The sequence below is a fragment of the Paramormyrops kingsleyae genome, chromosome 4 (genome assembly GCF_048594095.1).
Source record: "Paramormyrops kingsleyae isolate MSU_618 chromosome 4, PKINGS_0.4, whole genome shotgun sequence".
NCBI classification, from domain to species: Eukaryota; Metazoa; Chordata; class Actinopteri; order Osteoglossiformes; family Mormyridae; genus Paramormyrops; species Paramormyrops kingsleyae.
The window spans coordinates 45,528,490-45,556,164 of record NC_132800.1 but is presented as its reverse complement, the minus strand read 5'-3'; the positions used below and the strand labels follow the sequence as shown (position 1 = coordinate 45,556,164).

The 27,675-nt window shown below is 50.2% G+C and overlaps 1 protein-coding gene across 2 annotated transcripts in view; it reads left to right on the top strand.

Moving 5' to 3' along the window:
• LOC111834039 (glypican-5-like) overlaps positions 1–24,404 on the top strand; it is a 54,696-nt gene extending 30,292 nt beyond the window's left edge. For both annotated transcript variants that reach the window (XM_023792909.2, XM_023792907.2), the window contains 3 exons: positions 8,930–9,050; positions 15,951–16,083; positions 22,543–24,404. In XM_023792909.2, coding sequence (XP_023648677.2) covers positions 8,930–9,050; positions 15,951–16,083; positions 22,543–22,751 — 463 coding nt within the window. In that variant the 3' untranslated portion in view covers positions 22,752–24,404. The remainder of the gene's footprint in view (positions 1–8,929; positions 9,051–15,950; positions 16,084–22,542) is intronic.
• The last annotated feature ends 3,271 nt before the right edge of the window (positions 24,405–27,675 follow it).

The window sequence follows — 27,675 nt, the reverse complement described above, 5'->3', positions numbered from 1 at the left end:
GGTTCTCAACGAGTGCAATCCTGAATATTGGCAGAAGTTCTTTGCAGCCTTTGTCGATTTTCATAAAGCGTTCGACTCAGTTGATCGAGTTGCTCTGTGGGACATCCTGAGACTTCACAGGACCCCCCTGAAGTTGCTGGATGTCATGGCCGGCCTGTACACTGGTACAGTGAGTGCTGTGCAGAATGGAGGGAGAACCACTGCATTCTTCCCAATTGATTCTGGGGTTCACCAGGGTCGTGTTCTTGCTCCTACTCTCTTCAATGCTTGCATGGACTGGGTGTTGGGCTGGGTTGTGGGGTCCAGTGGTTGTGGGACATCTGTTCGTGAACAAAGATTTACTGATCTTGACTTTGCCGACGATGCTGTGATTGTCACGGAGTCAATGGAGGCTCTGATCGGGGCTTCCGAGAAACTGAGCGAGGAGTCTGAGTGTCTGGGATTGCAAGTGTCCTTGATAGAAACCAAGATCTAGGCTTTTAATGACTTCTTAGGCACTGCCATCAGTAGTGTGACTGTCTGTGGGGAGAATGTCGACCTCGTTGAGAGATTTACCTTGGCAGCCACATTCATGTCTCTGGTCACTCTTCCTATGAAATCAGCAGACGGATGGGGAGAGCATGGGGGGGTCATGAGGTCGCTGGAAAGGAGTGTGTGTTGCTCCCAATATCTTTGCAAGAGGAGGAAGGTCCAAGTCTTTAGTGTCCTAATGCTCCCTGTCTTGCTGTATGGCTGTGAGACATGGATGCTCTCCAGTAAGCTGAGACGACGACCCAAGCAGCTGGACTAGGCTGAGGGGACTCCCACGTAACACCTGGCTGCGGCAGATGGATAGTCATTTCTGGAGGGTGGGACTGGACCATGTGTCTGCCTGGGGGGTCGCCAGCCAGGATCTTGTGGAGTTTCGCCATGTGGTGGGTGAGGCAACGCACTGCATTAGCGCATGCTCTCCAACCTGATCTGTTTAATTCAACCTTCCCAGTCCACCATCTCTGGTTTACTGCTTTTCCGCAGTCTGCAGGCTGATTCTGGGATTTTTTAAGCTGGGGGGGCATAAGTGCAGCCATAATTCATACAGATGAGGTCAACCATATCACCAGCCAAGGATATGTTTTGAAACGGTGAGTGACAGGCAAGGGGACATTCTGACAACCAATCAGCTTTCAGCTGATCTATACACCCCATGGTGAGCTGCTGCGTCATTTATAGAAGGTTCTCCTTTTGTGGTATTCTGTCTGGGATGTTGGGCCTCCCCAGCCTGGGCCTCCAGTTGAGAAGTGGCCCTGTCGCCCTGAGCCTCCCGTGTGGGCCGGTGCCAAGATGGATGGGCAGTTAGCCCCAGGAGATACAGCTTAGGAGACAAAGCGGGAATTTGTCTACAGAGATTAAGAGAGCAGGATGGTAGCAGCAACAAAGGGTCCCAACAGCAGAATTAGGTGCGTGTCATAAGACGGGCTCACATGAACGGGTCGCCGTGGGATTCAGGAGCGTGCTGCTGGACCTTAAGCAGAGGCGGCCTGCTTCTGAGGGTCCTGGCCCATTGTCATGCAGATCAGACACACAGATTTACTTACCACGTCACTCTTTTTGGTGTCGCCTGGTAACCAGGGAAAAGTCGTTCCCCTGGGAGATCTGGAGCGGTCCCAGTTCTTGGGGGGAGACCTGTAGCAGACATCCGGGCTGCGGGCCACTCCGACCCACATGGCCAGAGGGCTGTTCAGAAGTCGGATTTGCAGGTTATTTTCTTGACTTAAATGAAGGGGGGTGATGTTCCTAAATTGATGAGCCAGACCTTAATCCAGGGGAACAGCTGGAGAGAAACCAAATGTGCATGAGAGTGTAATATTCTGGGATTCGAGTCGACAACCTTCCGGTCAGGAGTAGCTGTCAGCTGGATCCTCGGGAGGTTTAATCAAGCAGCGCTAAGCCCTGGGTGGGAGTTTGTTCTGTGCGTGGAGCTCTGGCCCTTTTCATGCTTCACTCAGGGTTCCTGACACATTAGAAACTTGTAGAATACCCACCCATCATGCCTTGTGCATCTCCGATCACTTAGATCCTTCATTACAGTCACATCCCATGACCTAGTGAAATGCAGATGATAGACTTACAGGGTGAAAATGCCTCAGTTTATTTTTTCAGTTGAAGACCTAAAGCAGAAAAACTATTATCAAGCTGACTTTCACATGTTTTTTGCAGTTTGGTCCTATGGAGTTTCACCACAAGATAGAGTGCAGTGTGTTCCTGTGTGTGCCTGTGGGTGTGTGTGTGTGCATGTGTGTCTGCCTGTGTGTGTGTGTCTGTGTGTATGTGTCTGTCTGTGTGTCTATCTGTGACTGTGTCTGTGTGTGTGCCTGCCTGTCTGACTGTGAGTGTGTCTGTCTATATGTATGTGTGTTTGTGTCTGTCTGTCTGTCTTATGTATGTAATGTATGTGTCTGTCTGTCTATGTGTCTGTCTATGTGTGTCTGTCTGTCAGTGTGTCTGCCTGTCTGGGTGACTGTCTGTAAATGTGTCTGTCTGCGTGTCTGTCTGTTTGTCTGTCTCTCTCTCTCTCTCTCTCTTTAGGTGTGTTTATGCTGGCACCTTTCCTCTTGGACCTCGGCATTGATCTGGAACCCTGACCCTACACCCCAGCTCATTTTTATAATGGCTTCAATTTAATGATCTTTAGGGAAAACAATCAGCTTGATGCCTTCCCCCGCCCAGCACCCTCCTAGGGCCCCTGCCCTGTCACAGCTGAATGAAATGTCCTCAGGAAAAATGACATTTGGGGATAAACTGCCCCCTGCTGGTGACTCAGGCTGCACATTTTTACTCTTGCATATTCAGTCTTCACATGGCTGGCTGCTTTATGGTTGCTGTTTACTGAAGCGATTCTGACCCGGCACGGGATCTTCCCGTGATCCCAAACCACCATCCCCTGTTCCCAAGTCCCCTTCTCAACCCCAACACGCTGACGAATCCCGCAAACTAAACACGCGGCAGAGTTACAGGCACAGGATGTCATAAACTCACGTGATGGTGTTTGACTGAGTTGTTCCCTGGGCCTAGCAGACTAGGGAGTTGTTCCATGTTTACAGGACGTTGTGTTTTTGAAGGAACAAAATGCCACGTCCACCAGCCAGGGCGTGGTCCACATTCGACAGGAATCTACGTTTTTCAGTCTGACTGGGCCCCACAAATCAACCAGACCTAGTAGTACAATTGCGTCCCCTCTCTCCCAGAAAGGGAAAGGCATGCCAGGGCTCTCTGTTGCATCACTGCTGGGTTAATTTACAGTGCTTTGGCCCGGTGGAGAGTCCTTGTTTAATTAGCTCACTCCCAAAGACCGTGCACTCCCCCCCTGGCTGGGTTTGAAGCTGATCCTTAAAGCGTTGTGTGCTCAGACAGGACCTCTATCTCAGAAGGGACTCCGATGCTGTCACCTAAACTGCTCCAGCAAACAGTGTGATAGGTAACCCGGTCAGCTAGTCAGTCCCAGGGAGGTTAAGCTGGTTATCAGCTAAATGTAACTCTCCGCAAAGGCCAGGTGCAAGTGACCTGGATTAACCCTCTGCACTCATTTCTCATTCCTGATTGAAGGGTTCCAGAATGACTAGGTCTGACCCCGTGACCCCAGACGCATCCAGAAAGCTCTTTGGCTTTTGGGGAAACAGACAATTTTAACCTCCACCTCCACTCCCCCCTGGTCCTTCTCTAGCTTACTGGCTAGAGGTCCCCCAGCCCCTCAGCTCCGAGGGAATTTATCAGAACAGTGTCACTCAGGACCAGAGTATGTAATGTGTCTTTTGGGTCTCTGGCCTCCAAACCCCCCCGGGAAGTACCTACTGCTTCATCGAGGGAGGACATGCTGTTGTGAAATATGAGCAAAGCTGAACCATAAAACCACACTTATAAATAAAATATGACGGAGATTGTGTCTCATTTATGCTATGAGCCAGAAGGTCCAGGTAACCTTCTCGGGGGGGCCCACCTTGTTCTGGTTGTTTGAACCCCACCCCCCTAGAAGACCTCCCGCTGTCTTTGTTTTGATCTGACCCTGTGGAGGACCTGCTGTTCATTTTCCTTTTTTAAAAAAGAGCCTCATTCCAGAAACTGCCCCCCCTCCCTCGAGGTGACCCTGTCAATTATTATGACTGATGGCAGCGCCCCCTTCTGATCCACATGTAACCTGGAGGTCAACAGAATAACAGATAGTAAGAAGTACAGGTTAATTTGAAAAAAAAAAAATCGGTAACCAGAGTAAGAGCAGTGCCTCTGAAAGTGGAGGGAGCCGCTGTAGCTTGCAGCTCTGAAGGTGAGCGCATTCACGCATGTGGCCACCAGGGGGCAGTACAGGACTTGGGGTGACCGTAGCAGATGCACGCGGGACCTTGTCGCATAGGAAACCTGCTAGGAGCCAAAAACTTTGTTGAGCCACTTAGCCTTAAGCAGCTATTTATTCAGAAGTGACTAGGTAGCTAATGTAGCATGTTGTGTGTGTGTATGGGGGGTGGGGGGGGGGGGTAGGGGGTAGGGGTAGTCAGCACAGGGGCCCAATCTGAGCAGTAGATCGTCTGCCTCTTTACACAGCACCTCTGCTAGGCATTCCTCAGTAATTGGCTTCCTATCGCTCTGGTTTCCCACAGGGTGGGGTGGGGTGGGGGGGGGGGAGTAGCTGACTCTAATAAAGTCCATGTTTCGCCCTGGCCAGGCCTCCACTCAGAGACAGGGGCCGCCGCATATGGGGAGGAGAGGTTTAAGCTGCCTGTGCTCTGTGTTGGGTATCAGGGCAGGGGGTCCTTCTGGCCTCCATGACGACACGGTCCACTTCCACAATGTCCAGAACATTCAGCCTAGCGTTTCCCTGCTGTCACAGGTCGTCTCCTCCACAGGAGAGCTCACATAGCGCCAATTACTTACACCATTGCAGTCTCTCCAGATCCTGTGGGAAACTTTTCCAGAAGCCAGCAGAGCGTTGGTCAGATAATGCGTGTCTTGTGGCCCTGGCTTAGCTGGGGGGGGGGGGGGGTGCACAGGGGTAAGGGGAACAGGAGGAGGAAACGAGTGCGCCTTAATTACAGGAATCAGCCCGCAGCTGGCCACGCCCCCCTTTGATCGGGGCTTAATGAGGGCAGTCTGTACGTTTATAATCTGTGGTTCATTCATAAAATCCTCCCCCCATGACAATGTCCAATCCCCCCCCTCACCCCCATGTGGACAGAGATGAGCCAGGCAACTCCAGAAGTCCACACTGCCCCCCTCCCAAGTCAGAGCTGGCCTCTGACCTCTCCATTTCGGGTTCGTCTACATTCCTAAGCCGACTTCACCTGATTAGCCTCCATTGGGGGGAATAAAGTGAGTTCAGGTGTGCTCAGACCCAGCGCCTCGCAAACTGATCCCAGATCAGTTGATCTTGTGGTGGTGGGGGTTAGGCCTGGGGTAGGAGGGCTCTGTCACGAGGAGGGGGGAGACTCCGTGGCTGCTTTGTTGTCTGGAAAAATGCCCATTTGCAGAGTGGTGTTTGGTGGAGGTGGGGGTGGTCAGCAGAGGGTGGGGTGGCCCAGTCCGGCTCGGAGCACGTCCATAGCACATGTTCACGCCGCGTGCCAGCCAGCCTGGCGCTGTCTTTAATGCTTTTTTTTTTCCTAAAGAGTGCCGGAACGATTTTCACATTTCTGAGGGGAGACGCAAAGGCTTGCGGCGGTTTGGGCCAGTCCCATTACCTCAAGTCGCCGGGTTTCTGGAGCCGCTCTGGCCCAGTCCGTTGGACACTGGTCGGCACTGAGCCATCAAACACTGCCCTGGTGTATGAGCAGTTCCTGCAGACACAACCCTGCACACCTTTCGAACCCACAACCCCAAGGTCTGCCACCTGGTGGACATTTGATTCCGTGGGGCGGACTGGCCAGGGGTTCAAGGAGGCGGTGAGGTGGGCAGCCAAGTTACTGATTTGCTAGAAAAATTACCCACTTCCTCTATGTGTGAGGGTGTCCCAGAAAGGTGTCACTGTCGCCGCGGATACGGCCTTCTCATACGCATGCCCGTCTGCTGCCTTCTTTCATGACATGCAGCAACGGCGTTCCTTCCCGGTGCAGGAATCCTGACTTCAGCAGCAGCATAGCCACTAATTATTCTGGGAGAAGCGAGGCCTCTGCTTTCCCACAGGGGAACCTTCCGGAGCTTACTGTTTCCGTATGTTTGGCCTCAGCCTGTAAGCTCGTGCAGAGGATCCCGCGGCCCATCGCTCGACGGCAGGAATCCACTTTGGTCGGGCGGCTGAGTCACCAAGCAGTACCAGCGCGGCTATGCTAATGCTAACCTAGAGGGATCACAGGGTTCCGCGGCCTTACCCATGGAAAGGCAGAATTCCTGGCTTCCACTGGTAATATGCTCTAGAAATGGTCTAAATGGATACAGCGACGTTTCCCGTAACTTGAAGATTGTGTGCTTCCCTTTTAGAAGCTCATTGGCTGAGGTTAGTCTAACTGGTTAATGGATTCTGGTTAAAAATAGATGCAGGCCACTTGGCCTAGTTACAAATGCAGTGTACCAGGGCCACCAGGGCAACCCGGTTAAGGCCAAAGCCTCCACTAATTGAGTAATATCTTCACTGCAATGCCATAGCATTCACTGATTGGCTAACAGTTTCACTGCAGTGCCATAGCATTCACTGATTGGCTAACACCTTCACTGCAGTGCCATAGCATTCACTGATTGGCTAACACCTTCACTGCAGTGCCATAGCATTCACTGATTGGGTAACAGCTTCCCTAAGGTGTCAAGGAGACGTTCTGACAAGGCATAGCCAAAGCATTGCCGTAAAACCAGACCAAAACAATCGACTAGTTGGATCTGGACTGTCAGACATAAGCAAACTACTGCCTACACCAATCTTTAGAAACAATTCAATTCAATTTTATTTATATAGCGCATTATCACAACATTACATTGTCTCAATGCGCTTTACATTTCTGCCTCGTAAGGACCCCCCATTGAGTAAGCCAAAGGCAACGGTGGCAAGGAAAAACTCCCTAAGAGGAAGAAACCTTGGGAGGAACCAGACCCAAAGGGGGAGCCCATCCTCCAGGGGCCGGCAGATGAGTCAAACAAACAAGATGAAATGACTAAGCTAATACAGGGGTTGAAATATATGTCTCAATGCAGCGGCCGACCGGTGCAGGCACGTGGTGCTTGATGCACGATGGCAGGATTAATAGAGGCCCTGTGGTGCCTCGTCGGTCAGTGATGCGTGTGTACAAGCCCTCTGTGTGGGAAGGCCTTGGGGGGTGACAGGCTAATTGTCTTCCCGTTCCTCGCCATCTTCCCCACCTCCGCTGCTCTGCCACGGAGCCCTGTGACCCGACTTTTGGCCCCTTTGGGTGTCAGAGCGGGAATGCAGGATGCATCTACAGACGGAGGTGGGGATGCTTCAGGAGGATCAGCCTGGCATGAATTGTTTAACACGTCCCCAGCACTCCCATCATTTGGGATCTCCTCCATTTCATCCCTTCATTTTTGGGATGGAGAACCCATCAGTGGCACCACGTTTTGTTCTGTCAGCACAGATTTTTTCACGGTGGTGTTTAGTTGAACGGGCAGGAAACGTTTGCATGTGACTTCGATGATGAAAATGATGGAGGGATGATATTCGGTCTTCATGGAAACCTTAAACCAAGCTTTGACCCACCATTCTTCCGGACCACCCCATGCTGCCTCTGCGGCTCTGGTTCTGCCTCAATTCTGACCCAAACGAGAGACCGTGACATTCCCGCCATGTGGATCCCCCTGACTGTCCACAAGGCTTCTGCAATCTCCAGCGGAGCCATTTGGGCACCAGAAACATGGATTTCTAAGTAAATACTCCCAGATTTGGAAGAACATGTGTTTTCATGTCCTATCCCTGTTTCTTTTTCTTTGGTGTTTACTCAAAGCGTACCACAGAATTCCCTGCATGTTGTATCCAGCTTCTGAAGCTTGTATGCCTGCAATGTAGCCCTGGGGCTGGACTGGGCTGGGTGTGTATGTGATAAGTCACAGCCCCTGCTGTTGCTGATGGTGATGAGGTCCAAGCCCAGGTCAGGAACACTGGAGAGCAGGAGGACACTCAGACATGATCATGTGGGGTTTGGGGGGCACGTCATGCAGGAACAAGCTGCTGACTGTGTCCTGGGGGACTGAGGCCGGTGAGCTAGGTGCATGTACTGGGGAGGGGGCACAGGGGTACTCGCAAAGTGGATTAGCTCCAAGGGTGCCCCCTCCCCAGTAACTCACCAATTCAAAACATAAAATAAAGTTGGCCCCTCTATATGAATTATGGGCCCCTCTTATGGCCCCCACCCAAATCCTAGAATTACAGCTGAGCTGAGCAGGTGAAGCCCTGATTATAGTCCTCCACCTTCACTTTGCGGTTAGAAAGGGTGTGTCCCTTCAGCTGTGACCAAGATGGCCGCTAATCATCGCTAATGGCCAGATCATCTGAGAAGGTGGGAGGTCAGGGATCAGAAAAAAGAGCAGGAACACCCCCTTATCCCTCCTCCACTCCCGTCCGCTGATGGGAATGAATCATATGGGAGAAGCCCATATGTGTGTCGGTCATGGTTCTCCCGACCCGATACTGAATCGCTCATGTAAGGGGGGCCTGTGATCTATCCAAGGTGCTGGGGGCAGCACAATTCTGGTGTACAGTCTGAGGAGTTAAAAACAGTGTGTGCTGCTTATGATGCGCGCCTCTTTGTTCGGGCGTCTGTTATGGTCATCCAGACAGTTTTTGGACCGCCCCAGAAGATGCAGCTCGACGCTGGGGTCTGATAGACTCACTCTTCTTTTGTTTTGTTCTAGTTTATGGTCAATCTATCATATTAAAGTGAAAAGCAAGGCCATACCCCCGGGCATGTGTGCCAATGCCGTGATCATCCTGTGTTCATTCCACTGACTCTCTGCCCCCCAGCTATTCTGGACGAGTGGTGGGCAGCGGCCTGCAGGCCCAGAAGCTGAACCCAGAGATCAAGGTGCGCAGCGCAGACCCGGTTCTGCTGGAGCTGAAGGAGAAGCTTGAGCTCTTTAATCAGGTAGGTCCTACCCGGCCCGACCCAAACCGGCCCGTCGGTGCCTTCGCATTCCCTGTCCAGCCCCGGCTAACAGCTCCTATTCCTCATACTTTTATCCTCTCAGAGGAGTGATGCTGCCCCGGCTTACACCAAGCAAACGATATTATATATCGCAACTAAGGAATTTGTCCTGTAACATGCACTCATGCCTGTCGGGGCCGTGGTGAAATGGGCAGCCATCTTGTCCTGTGAATCCCAGTAAATGTGAATAGAGAGGCAGTGATATAGACAACGTGTCAGCTTTTCTGAGGACAGGGGACCAGCAAGGCCACCTGCCATGAGCTCGCAATGTTACTGGAAGACAGTAAACACCCGGGATGTTCCGCAGTGCAGGCGGCACTGACACAGAGCACTCCGGAAGCTGTCAGGCAAGCTGAGCTCAGATAGCACCCAGATTCCCCGTCAGTGTTCCGAAAGCAGCAGCGTATCTGGCCGTGGGCTAAATACCCATCAGCCCCTGTACCCACCTCTTCCACCTGCCCCCCCTGCCACTTGCCCATCTGACTTTGAGTGACGACCCGAAGCCCTCCCCCCTTCACACGGCATTGTGGGAGCGACCTTGCCTGTAGACGCAGGCTGGAGCAGGGACTGTGTCTGGGGGAGGGGATGTGGGAAGGTGGGCTAGTTCCTGAGGCATGAGTACACACCCACACACACACACACACAGACCCACACAGACCACCCCCCCCACACACACACACACGCTTTCTGTGCAGCTGTGGCAAGCAGGGCAGGTCCCATCACCGTGGTAACACTCAATATGCCTGCCTCTGTTCCATTTGTTTTTATTTTGTCTTTGAGACTCAGGCATGAATAGAGAGTTTGGGTTAGAAGCTTCTTTTCAGGCTGCACCCAAATGATTGGGTGATGTCAGTAAAACTCCTTAATGCCCTTTTAACTGCTATAGTGGGATAAGGCATTGCTATCGACCCTCTTGTGGTGGGTGGGTTAAATACCACAATGAAGTTTGATGCCAGAATACTGCTGGCCTGGAATACTGGGACACCCCCCCCCTCCCCAAGGAAAACATAAATATGCTCCAAGGCTGAAAAAATAACACAAACGCAGGCATCTCTCTGGGATCGTATTTTTTGCTATCTGGCCACCCAGCGGATTTTAACATGTGTGTTGAATGTGAGACCACCCTCCCCCCCAATCCAGCTGTTTTTGGTGGATCATGCTGTTAGCCACTAGCTGTTAGCAAGCACACAACTACTACGCCTTAGCACTGCCTTGGATCATGGTGTTAGCCACTAGCTGCTAGCGCTCACACAGCTACTGTGCCTTAGCACTGCCATGTATCGTGCTGTTAGTCGCTGCCTGTTAGCGGTCACACAGCTACTGCTCCTTAGATCTGCCTTGGATCATGCTGTTAGCCACTAACTGTTAGCCGTTAGCACAGTCATATTGTCTCAGGTGTTTTTATACCATGCTGACAGGTTTGTTTTATGTACAGCAGGGGTAAAACAAGCAAAACAATTTTTCTTTTTTTACTTTATTAAACAGTGGTTTATTGAACGTAGTGTATGAATGTTTTTCTTAAGTAAAAAGTCCCTGTCAATACTGCTGCAACCTACTAATAAAAAACTAAAATGTACTTAAAAGTAAATGAAAATAAATATTCTCTCAAGTAAATAAAAATAAATATCCATTAAGGTGCATAATTAGAAAATTAACTGTACCTGATCTGTACTGTATTCAGCTTCATATTAGAACCGTGCAACAGAAATATTGCCTCAAAAAATAAAAAGCATAACAAAATAAATATCCATTATTGTCATGATAATAACAACCGGAGAAGCAGCACATAAGCCTTGGGGTTGGGTAACGTGGGATTTATTCGGGTCGAAAACACTCGGAAACATGTCACACAACGTTAATGACTGGACTGGGGAAACATACTCGAATGCGGACTTAAATACACAGGACTAATTAACAACAATGAGAAACAGCTGGTAACACGGGGATTCCACATGAGGTAACGAGGGGCCGTGGCACATAGGAGGATCGGACAAGCAGGGCACGACAATTATGGTGCAGCTTTTAAAAATACCTGTCCTGCACTTGAATTAACATTAACTTCCAGCTTCACATCAGGAAGTACACGCTCATGCGTAGTGGCATGGCTTCATCTGCCCCTTTCCGACTGTTGCTGGAGGGAAACACACAAGGGTTCCGGATTTGCTGCATTTGTTCGGCACATATGCATACTAAACAAATATGTGTTCCATTACACTTTCTTTAATGAATCACTTCTTACACAATTTATTTTTGCGGAGAACATTAATGATGCTCAGTTTGACAACTTTCCATGCGAATGGAATGGAAAGGTCGCGACCAGCTTCCCAGCAGATTCAAACTTATTTTTTGGTGTGGTAGGGGAAATGATGTGACTAATTCTGCACTGACAGATGTTCTAACATAAATCATATGTCAAATACCATTCACGTGTTTAATGTGTACCTAGGTACTTACACCCACACAAGGATGTCAGCTAAGTAGCTGGTTCTTCAGTGTGACTCGGGACACATTCGTGTTCATACTGTTATAAGAATGTGGCCATATGTGTCCCAGACCACCTCCAAATGCAATTTCAGTGATTGGAAGTTGATGCGTTTTGGGTGCGTTCACACCTGTAATTAACACTGTCCACTTGTGATTGGATCACCAGGGATGCATGTTAATACCAGGTGTGAACAGGGCCTAAGAGTCAGTCAAGAAAATGTCATCACCCCCCCCAACAAAATTACTAAGTATGGCTCTGATGAAGGTGACACAAGTGCCTGGTTACAAGCTGCGACCTCCACATGTCAGCACGTACCGACACAATTTTCAAGCCTTGACACAAACTCACAGCATTTCTGGAGGGTTCTGTCTTCTAAGCTAATCACCACGTCCTGAAATTCAGGCCATTAATGTCTGCTATATTGCAGGTTGGCCCCAAGCTGGTAAACAAGCTGGATTTGAGGGGATCAACACAGCAGCTCCGTGACGGAGAGTTGCTTCAGATGAGGAGGAATCACCGTGAAGTGAATGAATGCGAGGCTAAGCGGGAGGCTTTGGGAGAAACAACGTCACACTATAGCACTGATCGATTAGCTGCCAGGCCGGGCCCACCCTCCTGAGTGCTCGTGTCTGCAGAGCATAATTACAGCATGGTATACACTGTTCTCCGAGCAGACCCTCTTACGCGGAGCGACAGACGCGCCCACAGCAGGGGAAGCAGAATCATGCGTTTGATCGACTGATTCAGGCATGGTGGTGTGGAGGGCTTTCATCCCGTCTGACGTGAGTGTTTAGTGTCAACGCTCAGAAATAGCACTTTTATCTAGCCCACAGCTGTTTGAAGTGCATCTCCATGTTTCACGGTCATATTCTCTGGGCTGACACACGGCCATTAGCTTCTAGTGTCTAGCACTAGTATCCGAGTATGGTTCTCTTTGACCTATATGCTGGCCTGACTGGACCTCTGTCCAAGATTCTGACAGCCGTTACCCATTCAGCCGGATGGTTCAAACTGAGGACAGCTGAGGAGTGGCTGCTGCACTTGTCACTCAGCTTCTCCTGAACACTGTGATTTACCAAGGTCCACCAATCATATATTAGGGTGCGATAAAAACCCCACCCCCTCTGCATTTGTAAAACCAAGGGAAGCACTGAAGCCTAAATGTGCTTCGAAAGGCTCATGTTCTTATGAAATATGGTTTCAAATGTCTTACACGGTGGACACTTTCTCACTCTAAGCAGAAAGATGAGATTCACTGACGTCACTGGGGGGGGGGGGGGGTCATTTGGAGACCTGTGACCACCCTGAAATCCTGCAGGCAGGAGCGTCAGAAGCATTTTGAATGTGGTGGGGACACACTGGCATTAAAGTAATATTTTATATTAAATGTGGGGGTGTCCGAATAATTATGAGATGATGTTTCTCTGAAGGGGCAAAGATAATATCAGCTTTATAGATCCTGGGGTGTGGAGTGAGCTGTGTAGTCCAGCTGCATTACAGTAATGACTAACTCCCTGTCTGGGGAGGGGGGGCAGCCATCTGCCCCGTGTCAGTTTGCTGAAGCATTGCTTCACTCGGTTCTTACGCAGCTCCCTGGATGACGATCCCAACCCTGTGGTCAAACTAATCAAGCCCTTCCATTGGCTCCTTGACCACCAGCTCCGCCCACCTGACTCCACCTCAACAAAAAGTCACCAGTACTCTAAGAAATGTTTTGGGGTGAGGGGGCTTCCCAAGGCTTAGGGGGAGGGGGTTGTGGTCTGTGGCAGGAGGATGATGAGACTGCCTCTCTTCTCCTCTTCCTCTCATCCTGGCCAGTCACATTCTGTTACGTATCTCCTGACCCCCCCCCGCGCGCCACCCCACCGCTGCTTGCAGCCATTGATTGACTGCTTCTAATACCGATTTTAAATAGGGAGCATTTAATTGCGCCACACAATCAGGGAGAACAATTAGCCAGGAAGCTTTGATCGGGCCGGCGTGGTCTTTAACCGGGATGGTGCATAATTAATTAATTACTCCATCGCTAATTAAATGGCCGCGGGGCTCTGTGGGGGCTCTGTGTGATTAAATGCTTTTTTCCCCTCACCGTGTCAGTTAATACCCTGTCAGCAGTAATAGGACTTCAGCTGAAGCTGTTCTTTGTTCTCTGATTAGGCTGCAAATACCTTTATTAAATTAGCAATTTCACTGCTGTGGATTTAATTACGTAAGCGAAGGCCAGTGCGTGCTTATCTCACAACACACACAGCAGCCGGGCTGGAGTGGGCCAACTGCTTTCCTGGGGGGGACACCAATTATATGGGCATTTAAAAGGCGAACAGATCAGGATCCTCCAGCGGCCTGTGGACCAATGCATCCCACCCCCATCCTGGTCAGGAGAAATGCAGCGTCCCCTTCAGGAGGCTCAGAAATCATGTGCTGGAATGTAGGTGTCCGGCCAGCCTGTTAATTTCCATGTGTGCTTGTCAGTTCTCCCCCCGTCCTGGATGGACCAGGCTGGATGGAAAGGTCCCTAAGGAAAATGTCTGTTCGGCTCAGACTACATATAAGGCTTGCCCAGCACTGTGACATTACTTCCTCTTATGACATCACCGCCCAAGGCCCATGTAGATGTTCGGTCGTTGTCAGTTATTCGGGCTACATGGTGTTGATGCGGATTCTCCATGGCCCGTAGTCTTTAACACAGAGGAGCATGTGAATCAAGCATTTTCTAAACAAGACAAGCCGCCGTGGAGTCATTTGGTTAGTTTGGGTCCATAAAATAAAATATTGGAGCCCAGTGTTGAACCTAATAGAGATTAATCCATAATATTAGCTAGCCGGGCATTTTGAATCCCTCAGTGAGGATGCTTATCTGTCCATCTTGTATGTTTTCAGCAACACCAGGATGCTAGTGCTGTTAGCATAGATCAGAATTAGCTGTAACTACCCAGAATGTGTTGCTGGCCTTATGCTGTGGATTAGTGAGGGAGCGCCTTGACAAGTATGTACTTCAGTGTGAAGGAGAGGGTGGGGGAGCATTTAAAGATCCATGAAATGGGGGCTGTTCATGGAGAGAGCATGAGGAGCAGCTACAGCAGGGGTGGCCGGTCTTACATGCAAAGGGCCAGTGTGTTTGCTGGTCTTTGGGGTAACCGTTAGGTCAGGTGTTCAAACCCAGGTGTGAGGACTGCTCAGCCAATCAGTCCTCTAATTAGTAATCTGATTAGGGAATTGCAGTGAAAACTTGCATACACAATGGAAATTTCTGGATAAGACTGCCCACCCCTGAGCTACAGGCTCTGCACGTGGTCTTCCTCCCCAGGAAGACATCGGAGGATGAGGATGGATGTGATTCCAGCAGGCTCGACATTATACTGCTTCACCAACAGAGCGGAGCACAGAGCACGGCATTCCACTCCAATACAGCAGGTGGCGCAGCGCTTATGAACATTCGTCCCAGTCAGAGCCCCTCTGTACAGGACTGTATTTAACCTGGAACATTCAGATGAAAAATCAAGGTGTATGAAAAAGTGCTGGGCTGCGAGAAACCACCTGCTGAAACAGATATCTCTGTTGAGCGGGATTCTGAATAAAATTAGTGCGTGACCCCCTCCCCCCCCGCTCACCCTCCCACACATCCATTAAAGCAGATGCCCCAACCTTTGGAAATGTAAAAACACTTGGGGAGCCCATTGAGGCGTCAGGCTGCTAATCAGGCCCATTAATTTCACAGCAAATTCCCCGCAATCTCACGCCGGCTCATTCGCTTTGAGGAGTGCTGACTCGTTCGTGATAATTAATTCTCCCCCCAAACGTCGGGCCCGATGAGTCGCTCAGCATCTGCTCTCATTCTCGATCTGATTAGCAAAGTCCTACTCCTTGGACAGGAGGGATGGGGGGGGGGCTCCAGAATCTTATGAAAGAGTCATTTTTATTTTGAGGATGAATATAAGGATGACTTGGTCTCTTAAGCGGATTGAGTGCTTGCTGATGGTGTTTGCCCTGATTGGCTATACACACTAATGGCAGAGTGGAAACCCGGCGCTCAATTTGATTGTGTTGAGGTGCAGCATGCACTGTCCCCCTCTGTCCAGAGGTGGCACTCTCATTCATCCAAAATCAAAACCAGACAGAAGCTGGACGGAGAGGAATTGCAGCCTTCAGGTGTGTTTGTGGACAGGTTACCATGGAAACCGACAGCTCAACACGGCTGAATATTGGCATGGAGATGTAAGCGAGGTGGTGACCTCAAGTGGGGTCATTTTTGTCTCTGCTCTTTCAGTTTGGAAAGTTTAGCCTCGCTGTTTCCCGTGTGTGGGAAGGAGTTTGTGCCTGTTGAGTCCTGACCCCCCATGACCTTCTCTCTGCAGGAGATGGTTGGTGAGGCAACATTGGTGCGGAGCAGCGGGGTGTGGCTAGAGGCAGGCAGCGGGGTTCCGGACGCCAGCGGCGAGTGTGATGACGAAGACGGCTGCCAGGGCTCTGGATTCAATGCCGCTGCAGGTGAGTGCCCTCCCACAAACCTTAGCTGTCTGCCAAGCTCACCATCCGTCTCGATCACACCCTCAGCTCAGGGAGCTGAAGATACGGTCACTGTGGCAACGTGCTGAGTTCCCCATTCAAGCTGTATGTACACGTGAGTTAAGGTCCTGGCCATTAAACACACGAGGATCAGCCTGTCCACACCACCAATAATCTACAGCACAGTTTATTCTATACTCATTTTCTCCCTGTGAGTCTTTGCCGTGCCATTCCCTGTAACATTTACCGCTTGAGAGCTGTAGGTAACTACAGCTATCATTCAAACATGGGAGCTCTCAGCTCCTGGTTAGCATCCTGCAGAGACTGTGACCATGCCTTGGAGGAATGATCGATGTTTTGTTGGGGGGGGTGCAAAGTCATTACCCCACTGACCCATGTGGCTTGAGTGTAATGGGCAGGAAACCTGCCTGGAGGGTATCCTTGGTGCAGCAAGGGACCTTTGACCTTTGACCTGGAAGCGGTTCTTTATACCGCCTCTCAGTGCAATGTGGCCAGTGTCTCAGGCTAATGTCTAGCCCATGCAAGTCTGTATTAATGCTTTGAAAAGGCCACTGTCCCCGCCCCCTGTTGAAGATGGGGGCATTTAACAGTCAAGGAGTATGCTCTGTGAGTTCCAGCCCCCCTGCCCCTGAATCCAATTAGAGGTGCAATTAGGTGAAAGTCCGGGTCTGACAGGACGAGCTGTTCTTATGGCAGCGATCGGGTCCAACCACTGCACACAGGACAGTTAATCTTTCAGGGAGATAGCGTGTCAGTGGAAGCGCGGGGAGTGGGGGTGGTGAGTGGAATGGAAATTAAGCACGAGGGGTTTAATTACTGGGAAGCTGCCTTTTGTGCCCATAGCACGTGCTAAACAAGCACTAAGCTGCAAGTCTCTGGGTCTGTCTGATATAGAGAGAAAGAGAGAGATCGCAAAGTGTGTCCTCAGGCAGAGACGGACCTCTGACACATGCCCTAAGGCATGAAGCACATTCTGCACTAGCTGGTGTGTCTGCACGCACACGCACACACACGCACACACGCGCACACACGCACACACACACAGAGATTAAGTATCTACCCTCCATTTATTTCTATAAGCATCACCCTAATCCTATGACAACCTTAACCCCTATCCAGCCCTAACCTTAACCATAAGTAACCAAACAAAATACTTTTGGCTGTTTTAGTTTTTTTTTATATAAAACTGTGTTTCCTTTTGTGGTTCCAAAATACCAAAAATAATGTCGCCACAAGGTCAAAATAGCAGGTCCCCACAATGTAATATATACATGCCCAAACAGACAGACAGACACTTTTTACCTCCTTCCTTCCTGGGTGTCTATTTACCTTCCCAGCCAACTTAGCTGTCCTCGCTCCGGGTTGAAGACCCCAATAGTGAAGCGATTATCACCAGAGCAGTTAATCGCCTCCCTTCCTGGCCGTCCCCGCGGGAGGCATAGAGCTGCCGAAATGCTCTGGTCGCAGTTGGAGAGCTTTCAGGTGCAGGATCGCCTATGTAACAGCTTCTGGGGGGGGGGGGGGGGTTGTGGCTATTTCAGGTTTAAAGCTGTGGTGGGGGTATCATTAATCATTGGGCTGAGGGACTGGTTTTAACACTATTCTCACTGCATAGAGCGGAAAGCAAGCATCTTATCTGTGAAAAAGGGCCCGTTCATTTTATTACACTGTAAGTGTGTATCTTGCCACATGTGCTCATGAGCACAGCACTGTGTCATTTTAATTCCTGTCCTGCCGGAAATCACACATGTCAGGCAGACAATGAGCTTAAAACTGTCCAAAGACACGTTGCTGAACAGGAGCAAGCCCCCATGTGTGTCAGCCATCAAACATGGATGTGGAGCTGTGGCTGAGCCTCTGGACACTGTAGTTTCCACTGCCATCTCCATCGCGGGGTCTGATTAGCTTATTAACACCCAGAATCCCACTGAGGGCACATTTTAAATGAGCACAGACACACAGAGCAGAGTGAGTGTGATTACAGCACCGTCCCCATGAGGGCCAGCTCAGCACAGGCTGTGTATAAACAAAGCCATGGCCTTTAATCGAGGCCTCTCCCTGGGTGTGAAAATCTGTTTGTCTGTCTTGTGTATGTGTGTGTGTCTCTCTGTGTGTGTGTGTGTGTGTGTTTCTGTGTGTGTGTGTGTATATGTGTGTGTCTGTGTGCGTATGTACTCCCTCCCGTGTCAGTTGAGCAGTGGTGCCCCCAGCAGTTAGTATCCTCTGACCTTTTTAATTGGAGACCATGGACTTCCCCTTACCAGTCACCCCCCCCCACCCCGCACTCCTCTTTGTCAGTCTCCTCCTCAAAGCCTCAGCGCGCTTAACGAGGCGCTTGTCGACCAGCTAGTTTCTTATATTGGGGGGGAGGGGGGTGTTGTTTAAAATGTAATGGGTATTGATTTCTGGTGTATCGTTCAGCCCCCCCCACACACACACACACACTTCTGCTGTCGTCCTCTAAAACCGAGCCGTTTCACTCTAAACCTTGCCCCCCCCCCCCCCCCCAATAGCAATCAGGGCTGAGGACAGCTTCACATGGGCATAACGCCATGTGGTGTTTGTATCGCCACTTCAGACTGTCCAAACCTCCTGCCTTCATCCTGCACCATGTGGCTGTGAACAGGGCGCACCCTACAGGTGGGTTATCAGGTCAGAGGAGTGCAGTGGGGGGCAGTTTGACATCTTGGGAGTGAGGAAAGTAGCTTTACCACGATGAGGGAGCATTTTTCTGTGCCTTCTGTGTGAGCGGGTGGCAGCCCCGCCTGGCAATGTCACACGTCACACCTTATCGGGTGACGCTGATGGTTCAGTGGACGGTGACCACAGCATATGGGCTGATCCGCTCCAGGGCCTTGTTTCGCGCACGTGTCGGCCCCCACCCAGCCAACCCCCTGCCAAGTCTTCTGCACCCCCTTACCTGTGTCCTCCCCCACCCAACTCAGGGGCAGAATGCCAGATAGCATCCCCCTACCCCCCCGGCGTCAGCCTTGCCTAGCTTGGTTTCGACCACCTGGTACCCTGGTATATAACAAGTTATACTACGGGACCGTTGAATGCTTGAATCTGATTGGCTGACGAACGTTCTGAGGTGTGCAATTATTTTCAGGGAAACGCACGGCGAACGTAGTTCCAGGCAGCTCTCTTGACCGCATTACAGTTCCATATCACTTCGCATAGTTAACTGTAATAACGGAAATTAGCATACAGTACCTATACAGCACACAGTACTAACAAAAACAACAACATGACAGACGATTTTCTGCCGTTTTCGATGTCTAATTTTACAATTAACGGAAACGTGCAGTTTAATTTCAATAAATAATTTATCTAGACCTACATGTTTTAAGTTGTAGCATGAATCGAAAATTAAACATAATACAGCTGGTAGGCCTGCTGCATGATTTTTTTCCCGTTATTATTGCAGGTACAACAAATAATATTGATAGCCTATGCCTCAGGACTTTTGTGTTTCATTTATTATTGCAATAAATAGAAAAATGCAACGAACGAATAAATAATTAAATGAATAAATATACATGCACAAGCTTTTCTGTCTCATTACTGCAATCACACGTCCTTGCACACGCACACTACGGTTACACACTCACACAAAAACGTGTTGTCTTAAAGCAGACTTACAGTTTAGAGACGGTGCTTCAGAACACTGTTGAGGGACACACAGAGGTAGCCTAATTCATACAAGCTCTCTCTCTCTCTCTCTCTCTGTTTCTCTTTCTCTGTGTCTCTGTCTCTCTCGCTCTCTTTCTAATAACTTCATTATTAACTGCATTAGTCTGCTATCAACGGCTCAAGCCTCCATTGCTAGCTTTAAAATGGTGGCCGCATCACCACCTCGGGTGTGCATTATTTTTCTAATAATTCAACGGCCCGTCGTCAATTATTCTTTACGTAGTTGACGGTGTGTGTCAATATAGAAATGTAATAATGTCTCCCTTCCGCCAGTGGCTATCTGCCCCCATACCCATGCCCCTCAGCTCTGGCACTTGGCCTTCACTTCCTCGTTCCCCTTTCTCTTGCTCTGTTTCTCCTCCCATGAAGAATATGTGTCTCTGCACACCGTGTCCAGCAGATGGCGTGACGGTTATGGGTCTTCTGTTCCTTCAGTAGGTCGTTAATCTGTAAAAACGTAGTGTAAACCCGTACGTCTGATACTGGAGGAAATGTGATGGAGGGAGAAATAATGATTAATAATATGAGTGAAAAGGGCAGGAGGCAGACTGGCACTAGGATTGGGATGGGGGGTATATAGGAGTGTATATATATATATATATATATATATATATATATATATACTCACCTAAAGGATTATTAGGAAAACCTGTTCAATCTCTCATTAATGCAATTATCTAATCAACCAATCACATGGCAGTTGCTTCAATGCATTTAGGGGTGTGGTCCTGGTCAAGACAATCTCCTGAACTCCAAATTGAATGTCAGAATGGGAAAGAAAGGTGATTTAAGCAATTTTGAGCGTGGCATGGTTGTTGGTGCCAGACGGGCCGGTCTGAGTATTTCACAATCTGCTCAGTTACTGGGATTTTCACGCACAACCATTTCTAGGGTTTACAAAGAATGGTGTGCAAAGGGAAAAACATCCAGTATGCGGCAGTCCTGTGGGCGAAAATGCCTTGTTGATGCTAGAGGTCAGAGGAGAATGGTCCGACTGATTCAAGCTGATAGAAGAGCAACTTTGGCTGAAATAACCACTCATTACAACCGAGGTATGCAACAAAGCATTTGTGAAGCCACAACACGCACAACCTTGAGGCGGATGGGCTACAACAGCAGATGACCCCATCGGGTACCACTCATCTCCACTACAAATAGGAAAAAGAGGCTACAATTTGCACGAGCTCACCAAAATTGGACAGTTGAAGACTGGAAAAATGTTGCCTGGTCTGATGAGTCTCGATTTCTGTTGAGACATTCAAATGGTAGAGTCAGAATTTGGCGTAAACAGAATGAGAACATGGATCCATCATGCCTTGATACCACTGTGCAGGCTGGTGGTGGTGGTGTAATGGTGTGGGGGATGTTTTCTTGGCACACTTTAGGCCCCTTAGTGCCAATTGGGCATCGTTTAAATGCCACGGCCTACCTGAGCATTGTTTCTGACCATGTCCATCCCTTTATGACCACCATGTACCCATCCTCTGATGGCTACTTCCAGCAGGATAATGCACCATGTCACAAAGCTTGAATCATTTCAAATTGGAACATGACAATGAGTTCACCGTACTACAATGGCCCCCACAGTCACCAGATCTCAACCCAATAGAGCATCTTTGGGATGTGGTGGAACGGGAGCTTCGTGCCCTGGATGTGCATCCCACAAATCTCCATCAACTGCAAGATGCTATCCTATCAATATGGGCCAGCATTTCTAAATAATGCTTTCAGCACCTTGTTGAATCAATGCCACGTAGAATTAAGGCAGTTCTGAAGGCGAAAGGGGGTCAAACACCGTATTAGTATGGTGTTTCTAATAATCCTTTAGGTGAGTGTATATATATACACACACACACACACACACACATACAGGGAGCATGCACTATCATTCTCAATCAGAAATCTCTTTCCATCTCCTTCCCATCAGCCCCCTGAACCCTCAATCAAATTATAACCTCCCCAGTGACAAACAGCAGAGGCATGCATCTGGCCCCCCCAACTCTGAAATACAACCTTTTGCACTAGTCCAAGTGGTCCCTGCATCAGAGTCAGCTGCCCGCTGACACACACACGCCTCTGACACGCGCACACATGTGCAGGCTGTACTAAGGGCTCTTTGACAGTCATCTGTCGGTCGTTAGCGAGCCATGCTGAGCTGTGGCAGGAGATAGATAGGCATCTGTGCACTGCATCTGTGGTGAGATGCCATGGAGGTCCCTGCTTACGAAACCTGAGTGAGATGATCTGGAACGTTCTATAAGTCTTGGCCTTAAATACGGCCTGATCACATGAAAAGGGAGCAGTAATAAGTTCTTAACACGTATCTACGCTTAAATACTTTATTTACTGATAAAGCAGGACTTACTTTCCTCTGTAAATACTGATGACCCACCACTAGTGCTGACACTCAGGTGCTGGTTGTGTATCATTTCTCACTGGTTAGAGTGGACTGGGGAGTGTTCACCTCTTCCCTGCCCCCCAGGTGATTAAGCTCGTTTGATTGCTGCGTGTTCAAATGGAGTGTGAATTCAGGACTAAAGTGCTACCAAGCATAGGGACTGGGGTGCCGATAATCCTGTCTAATCCAGGATAATCTCCCCCCTGCCCCCCCGATGGACAGGGGGGAGTCCACCTAGCCCACAGCCCCATGGGTGGAGCAGAAGCGGGACTGGAGTGACCCCTCGCCTCCATCACCCTCTGACTGGCCTACTGTTTTTACCTCCACAGAGGACGAGGACGACATTGACACCTTCCACAGCAAGGGGACGTCCCGCAGGAAGGACCCCCCTCTAGAGAGCCCCCGGCGCCCCCCCACGGTCCGCATCCCATCGGGGAATTCAGATGCGCCCCACACCATTGCCCCCACCTCCATGCTGCTCTTGCTGGCTGCCACCCTCTTCATGCTGGTGTCACAAATGCAGTGTCACCTGCTCTGAGGGGGGTGTCCATAGGATTCACTCCTGCCACCCCTCCCCCTGCCGCTGTGAGATGGACTGCAACACCGGAGCTGAGGGCTGGACTGGCCTGAACTGGGGGTAGGGGGAGGGGTCATCTTTCCTTGCTGCTTTTCCTGGACTCTGTTCTCATTGGCTGGGACTCCAGGGGGTGTGATTTGGGGCGGGGGTCAATGACAGCCATGTTTGCAATTTGCTCTCAGGTAGCTGACCGCATGTGGGGAGGGGGCCACGTCCCCCCCACTCCCATGCTTTCCTGAAACTCCCCCCCCCCCACAACCACAGGCCACAGTTACTCCTTATAGCCTCATAGCGCTACATGCTAATGTACTTCCCAAAACCACAGTCAGGCTCGCCCTTTACACCCAGAACCTTAGAACCGGGCCCTCCCGCACGACACCAGCACGAACAGATCAGCGTGGGGTGGGGCCTGAGCCTGGGGAGCGTGTGTCTCACACCTGATGCTGCACATGGGGGGACTCAGATGTGGATCTGGACCCTTACTAAGCAGCAGCTCTGGAGAGCGCCATCGCGAGGTGCCTGTGGATATGACACCCCCGTCATTGACTTGCCCCATGATTTCCTTATTAACACTCTTCTAATTTAGCTCTTTTCTAAATTACGCTTATGCATGAGTATGGGGAGCAATGTCTCCGCTTCTAGAACAATCCACGTCCCGGGCTAGAGTCAGAAAGGCCGAGGATCTCGGTACAGGGTGATGGTGTTTATATAGCGCCTTGTATCTGCGCACCTGGTCTCACCCCTTCCTGCCGTAACCTCAAAATGGCGTTGGTCTTGTTGCCTCAGACGGTGCTCCCCAGGCTCGGGCGTAATGAGAAGCCCCCCCCCCCAATCCCCTCGTGCCCCCTCCCTGACCAGCATGCGACCACAGCACCAAGTACGTGTATAAATGTACATACTCCACACACACCTCCAGTTCTCTCCTGTTTCTTTTTTTAATGCTTACCGTCTGCGTGGGCTCAACGGCGAGGCTTCCCAAACTCACCTACTGAGTTGCTCCCTCTGAGAAGAAGTGTGTTGATTTGGGGGGGGGGGGGTATCACATGACAAGGGGCTGGTGGGGGGGGAGGGGTTAGTATCACAGCAAGTTCCTATGATTCCATGCTCATCACAAACTGTCTTCTAATTGGGCCGGGAAATTTCACTTAGCGCCCAGAACCAAGGCTGAACCACCAAGGCCTCTGAAAGCGAAAGATGAATGGACATCCATCCATCCATCCATCCATGCATCAGGATTGGAGCTGCAAGGTGGGCACTGTACCTTTCTGAAAACAGCCAGGATGAAATAGCAAGAGGACCGGATACCGCCTTTGGAGAAAGCGGCTGCGGGTCCGTGTGACTCAGCCATCAGTTCTTTGTTACTTAGTTTCTCTGAAAACCTGCGAGATGCCAGTGCCCCCCCCCCCCCCCCCCATTGTATGATGCTTTAACTTGTTTTTTAACCCAGTAACCTGAAAAAATCCACGACGAAGCCCAAGACAGGCGACCACCGAAATAACCCAGATAAAGCAGATGGGTGTCATTACTGATTCCTTCCTGTGGGGTCGCTCATTCCAGCATCAGTGTGGAAGAACTCAGAGTTTGGGCTGGTTGGGAAGCCACTCCGTGGAAGGCCTGGGGGGGGGGGGGGTGTCATGGGGGTTGGGGGGCATCTGGCTCTCAGCTTAATGGATGCAGCATTTCTTTCTAGATGACATTTCAATAAACAATGGCCGTTCACGGCTGTGTACTCACCTGCCGACCCCGTCTCGCTTTACTTCCTCTCTGGCGCCCCCTGCTGGTTCTGTATAGGTCTTGGTGGTGTTATGATTAGTATGGTTCCCTAGGTGCTGGATGATGAGGGGGAAGGTGTCCTTACTGAATACAGCCAGTCCAGTCATAGATGGGGTGGCACTGCTCATGACATAGACAACAAGGTAAAGTTTGTTATTTTTTGTGGGGGAGGATGATTCTTTCAATGAGCTAATCAGATGGATCACAGGGGGTGATGAGCGGGTGATTTTGGTGGCGGAAGGGCACTGGCATGTGTGACAGCCCATCCCCCCCCAGTACATGCTGGGAGGCTTTAAGCAGGCCAGTAGGGGGCCTTGGTGACCTGTGCATGTTGGTGCACGTAACTGCCCTACACAATAGGAGCTGCAACTAATTGGGACCCGACATACTGTTCCTGACTGGTCCTAAAATAGCACCCCCCCCCCCCAATCACCGAGCTCCTGACACTCTCAGGGGCTCAGGGATGAGCCAGTGGTATTGGCATAATGAGATTCCCAATCCGGTGATCCAGGCCGCTTCCCAAATTTGTGCGGTAACGAGGTCACGCCATTCGCTCAAGGTTACCATGGTGACACTGGGGTACACACTGATGACAGAGTGCCCCCCCGCACCCCAACCCCCAACCTAGTTCCCAGTATGGACTGATCAGGAAAACCAGGGGCACTGTGTCTTCCTGCAGTGGGCCAATGGGATGACATTATCCCTCACCTGAGCAGGTGGGGGTCCTGCACTGCTCTATGTTGGCAGTGAGGTAAAACAAGCTTGTTCTGTGACTGTGCCCGTAATATGTCCATTGTGTGTCAGTGCATCTTTGCAGTTACTGGGGTTTCATGATGTGACCCCCCCCCCCCCCCCCCATCACCACACAGGCTGCCCCCCCCCCCAACTGCTCCAGCTGGAGCTGGCCTCCTACAGCCCCTGCGTAGTAATTATTTTCCCGAAATAGGGAGCCTGCTCTGGGCCCGAGGAGCCGCGTCAGCGCGCAAGGATCCAGACGCCAGGCCACGCTATTCCTGGTGTCACATGAGCACGTGCCAGGCGGGGGAGCTGTGCGTTCTTCTGGAGGGGCAGTGCGTGTCTCTGGCCGCAGTGAACGGCAGAAGAGGGTGGGACTGGAAAAATGAAACAAAATTTGAAAAGCTAAGGAGAACATTCTATAAAGTCAGAGCCAGGGCTGTGAGGGCGACAGTGTGAAGCTCTTTGAGGTGCTGACTAGGCTCACCGTCCAGTGTTATAAGCGGGTGTATCGTGGGAAACTCTTCTGATTGGACAAGAAGGACAGATGAAGACTCTTCCTTCCACTGAATCCTGAATGAGCCCCGCCTCCCTCGATCACTTTTCAGGCAGGCCATCTCGTCTTTTACATACCAAGGGGGTCCAGGACCCCCTGCTGTTCATGTACCACTCTCCCAGGAAGCTGCCAGACCCTCATAGGCAGCGGTGACTTCAAGCCTGCATTGACCTTGTACTTGGGGGGGTGCGCTGGATCCTGCCTGAGGAGGTCCTGGCCCTCCCTGCATGTTCAGGCATGACTTTGCTCTATGCCAGGGTTATTCAAATCACGGTCCTCGAGGTCCGAGCACTGCTGGTTTTCCAGCCTTCCTTTACCTGTCAGTCAGGTGTGAAGCCTCTGACCAATCAGAATCAGTAATTATTAAACAAACTACCTGGGAGAACTGAAAACAAGGCCTGGATTTGGAATCGAAGTCCAGATTTGAAGAACCCTGCTCTATACCATGTTGGTCAATGTGGGGCCGGAGCTCCTGTGCACCAGCAGCATAACACTCTTCACTGTCATTTCTAATTGCACTTTATACCTAATTATCACTTTCTTCATCCAAAATTCTGCTTATTGTTGACAGTTACAGTTAACGGTGTGGAGGCATGGAAGGCCACCAGGGGGAGCAGTAGTTAAGAAAGGGCATTTATATTTCAGAAGATACAGGCCCTTTCCTCTCCCAGACTGTGGCCCTGGTGTCACACCCCTGACCATATATAATACAAAAGTATGTATCCAAGAAGACACTGTTTGCATAAGTGTCCATTACATAACAAAATAATGTAATAAAACAATGCCAACCAACCATCCATTCTTCCATCGATCCAGAATTCCAACTGCTTCTCTAGTCCAGGGTCAGTGGCACAGAGGAGCACAAAACCAAGTATCCCAAAGGTGGCTTGGGGTGTCTAAAAATTCCTGTTATGAATTAATCATTTACCTGATGATGATGATGATGATGATGATAATGATGATGATGACAGTGAGAAGAGGACGAAGACAGTCCTGCTCATAGGAAAATGTCTCCTGCTCTGTGACATTTGCCTATAGAATGTGCTCCTGGGTCACCCCACCTGTCACTCCATTTCACTTTCTGTCCTTGTGGCATGCGGGGAATCACCCCCCCTGCTCCCCCCCAAATGCAGTACTCTAGCCCCTTTGTGGGAGGTGGGACGCTGACCGCTGCCCCTGAGCGGAAACCATGGTCTGCGTTTTATTTTGGGGCTGTGAAAATACCCACTTACAAAGAGTGTCCATGGGGGGGGGGGGGGGTGTCACTTAGTGCTCTCCCCTAGGGAATAAATGCCCCCCAGGAGAGCTTTCACCCTTTACTGACAGCCTGAGAAAGAGGGCTGTCTGGGGCAAATGCAGCTCAACCCTGGGCAGATCAAAAAAATAGCCGCCCCCTTGGCCCCCATCTCCTAACCCCGGGCCCTGCTGGGGAATGCCCTGAGAGCAGACGCCCAGAAGGTCAGGGTCAAAACTGAGGGTTTGCTGCGAGACTATCCATCCATACATACATCCATACATACATACATACATGCATACATCCATACATACATACATACATACATCATAATACATCTATCCATACATACATACGTACATCCATGCATACATCTATCCATACATACATCCATCTATACAACCATACATACATCCATCCATATATACATCCATCCATCCATTCATACATACATACATCTATACATTCATACATACATACATCCATCCATGCATACATCCATCCATGCATACATCCATCCATACATACGTCCATTCATCCATCCATACATACATCATTCATCCATCCATACATACATACATCCACTG